At 43.0% G+C, this 2,463-nt stretch overlaps 1 protein-coding gene across 1 annotated transcript in view; it reads left to right on the top strand.

Annotated features, from left to right (window-relative positions):
- Foxk2 (forkhead box K2) overlaps positions 1-2,463 on the top strand; it is a 56,348-nt gene continuing 53,885 nt past the window's right edge. The window contains exon 1 of the mRNA XM_028787905.1: positions 1-12. Coding sequence (XP_028643738.1) covers positions 1-12 — 12 coding nt within the window. The remainder of the gene's footprint in view (positions 13-2,463) is intronic.

The raw sequence follows: 2,463 nt of genomic DNA, 5'->3' as shown, positions 1-2,463 counted from the left end.
ATGAACAGCATGGCAAGTGCCTTTTATCCCACCATATGGGAGTTGCTGTTAGGATCAGAAGTTCAAGGTCATCCTCAGAACTTTCAGTGTTTGAGGTGAGCCTGGGGTACATGATACTTCAAAAGGAAGGAAAGAAGGAGACAAACCATCTCTCATAGTGCCTCACCAATTTCTAGTCTCAGTTGCTTCACATCATTGCAAGCTGTTTATAATGTCAGTCATATTAATAATTTTAGTCCATCCAATTGGTATCATGATTTTTGTTTACATCTATTTTGGAGAAAGGCTTGCCAACTACTGAAATGATTTTAAACATACTTCTGCTGTTTTGTAGCTGTGTGCTTATACAAATCAGCGTTTTTAACATTGATAATCATAAAATCAAAATTTGCTGGAGTACACATTAAATCAAAGTACTTGGGATACACAGGAAGGTAACTCTTGAGTTCCAGGACGGCCTGGAGGTCTACATAGTAAGTTCCAGGCCAGTCGAGGCTATATAGTGAGACTGTCTCAAACAAAACAACAAACAAAGCATATGGATCAACTCTGAAAAACATCAAAGATGCTCTATATCCTACAGGATCAAATATTCAGCTAAGCGGTAAGGCGGCATAGGAGGATGTGCAAGTGGATCCTGGGGTCTCATTGGTTAGCTAGCCTTGCCAAAACAGTGAACTCCAGGTCCATTGAAAGACCCTGTTTTGGAAAAAGACAGGAAAAAAAGCCACTGAGGATGACATCTTTTGTTTGTTTGTTTTATTGGATGTTTTATTTACATTTCATATGTTATCCCCTTACCCCACCCACCCAGGAACCCCCTATCCCCTCACCCCCCTCCTTCTTCTCTGTGGATGTAACCCCTACCTACCCCCCCACTCCCACCCCCCCCACCCTCAAATTCTCACCCCCTGGGGCATCCAGCCTTCATGATTTCAAGGATCTCTTCTTCCACCTATGCCCAGCAGGGCCCTCCACTCTTACATATTCAGCTGAAGCCCTGGATCCCTCCCTAAGTGCTCCCAGGCTGGTGGTTTAGACCTGGGAGCTGTGGTTGGTTAGTATTGTTGCTCTCCCCATGGGGCCACAAACCCTTTCAGCTCCAATGGCCTTCACTCTAACTTGAGGATGACATCTTGACATCAATCCCTGGTGTCTACATGTCCCACAGTGGGACACATACACTCTTCTATAATATATAGGAACAGACAAGCACATATATCCTATTAGTATACAGAGTACTTTTCATTTGTTATAAATTGTTAAGTTTACATGTACATTGAAGAACTGCTTTAAAATAAGTATCTTTATTATAAGTGTTTGATTCGGCCAGATATGGTGGCTCATGCCTCTAATCCTAACACTTAGGAGGCAGAGGTAGGTGGATCTCTATGAGTTCTAGATGATCTTGGCCTATATAGTAAGTTCCAGGCCAGTCAGGGCTATATACGACTGTCTTTCCCTCTCCATAGAAAACACCAAAACCAACCATAAAATCCAAACAAAGCAGCACAAGTGTTTGTATGCTTGCTTTGGATAGCCAGGATATCTGGATAGCCAGGTGTAAAAAGTTAGATTTAGTCCTGTTATAGATAGATGCTAGAGGCAGACGGCAGAGCCTCAAACCTGCCCTAGGCTCACACATGTATCAGAGCAAGAGCTCAGGACAACACAACAGTGTCAACAGTAACAGAAGAACACTTCTTGCTCTTGACCATGCTTTTTCCTTTGACTGTGTTTTGTCTCTAGATATTTACCTAGTTATCATTTCCATAGTTATCTCTACATCATCTACAATGCCTCAAATTAATAATTAATGAAATGGCTCTCTGCCATATTTATAGTACAAAGCAGCTTGAACCCTTAGGAATTTATACTGTAATTACAGACACATATATGTCAAATAACATATGTAAATATTATAAAGACATTAATTTCCATTAAATTTATTGTAAGTTCAGACACACAGAATGAATTAAAATGCAAAATGTTTCGATGCCTCTAGTTTGGGGCCTCTAGAAGCTCTTGACTAGAATGTCCATTTTATCCTGGGCAGCTTATGTTCAGACTGCTCTCAACCTTTCCACTCTCCCTGATCTGAACTCCTTTTGTGCATCAGTGAGAGAACACTGCGTCCCATTGCCTGCACCCAGGGGCCACCATATTGGTGTGACGTTCTTTATGACCACGTGCCTCTCTTACCAGAGCTAAAGCAGGTGCATCCACACTGCCCTTCGGTCCTGGGCAAGACACTAGGGGTCTCGGCTTCACCTCTGTGTTGGCAGTGGCTTCTAGAGCCGCTCACAGCTCTGCTCTTCCCACGGGCCCCAGTAGTGGTTTATTAATGGGAGAGATGGGAACACACAGACACACACAGACACACACACACACACACACACACACACACGAGAGAGAGAGAGAGAGAGAGAGAGAGAGAGAGAGAGAGAGAGAGAGAGAGAGAGA

Source organism: Grammomys surdaster, unplaced genomic scaffold (genome assembly GCF_004785775.1).
Source record: "Grammomys surdaster isolate TR1022 unplaced genomic scaffold, NIH_TR_1.0 125688, whole genome shotgun sequence".
NCBI classification, from domain to species: Eukaryota; Metazoa; Chordata; class Mammalia; order Rodentia; family Muridae; genus Grammomys; species Grammomys surdaster.
The sequence above is the reverse complement of the archived record's forward strand: the minus strand, read 5'-3'. Positions and strand labels throughout refer to the sequence as shown.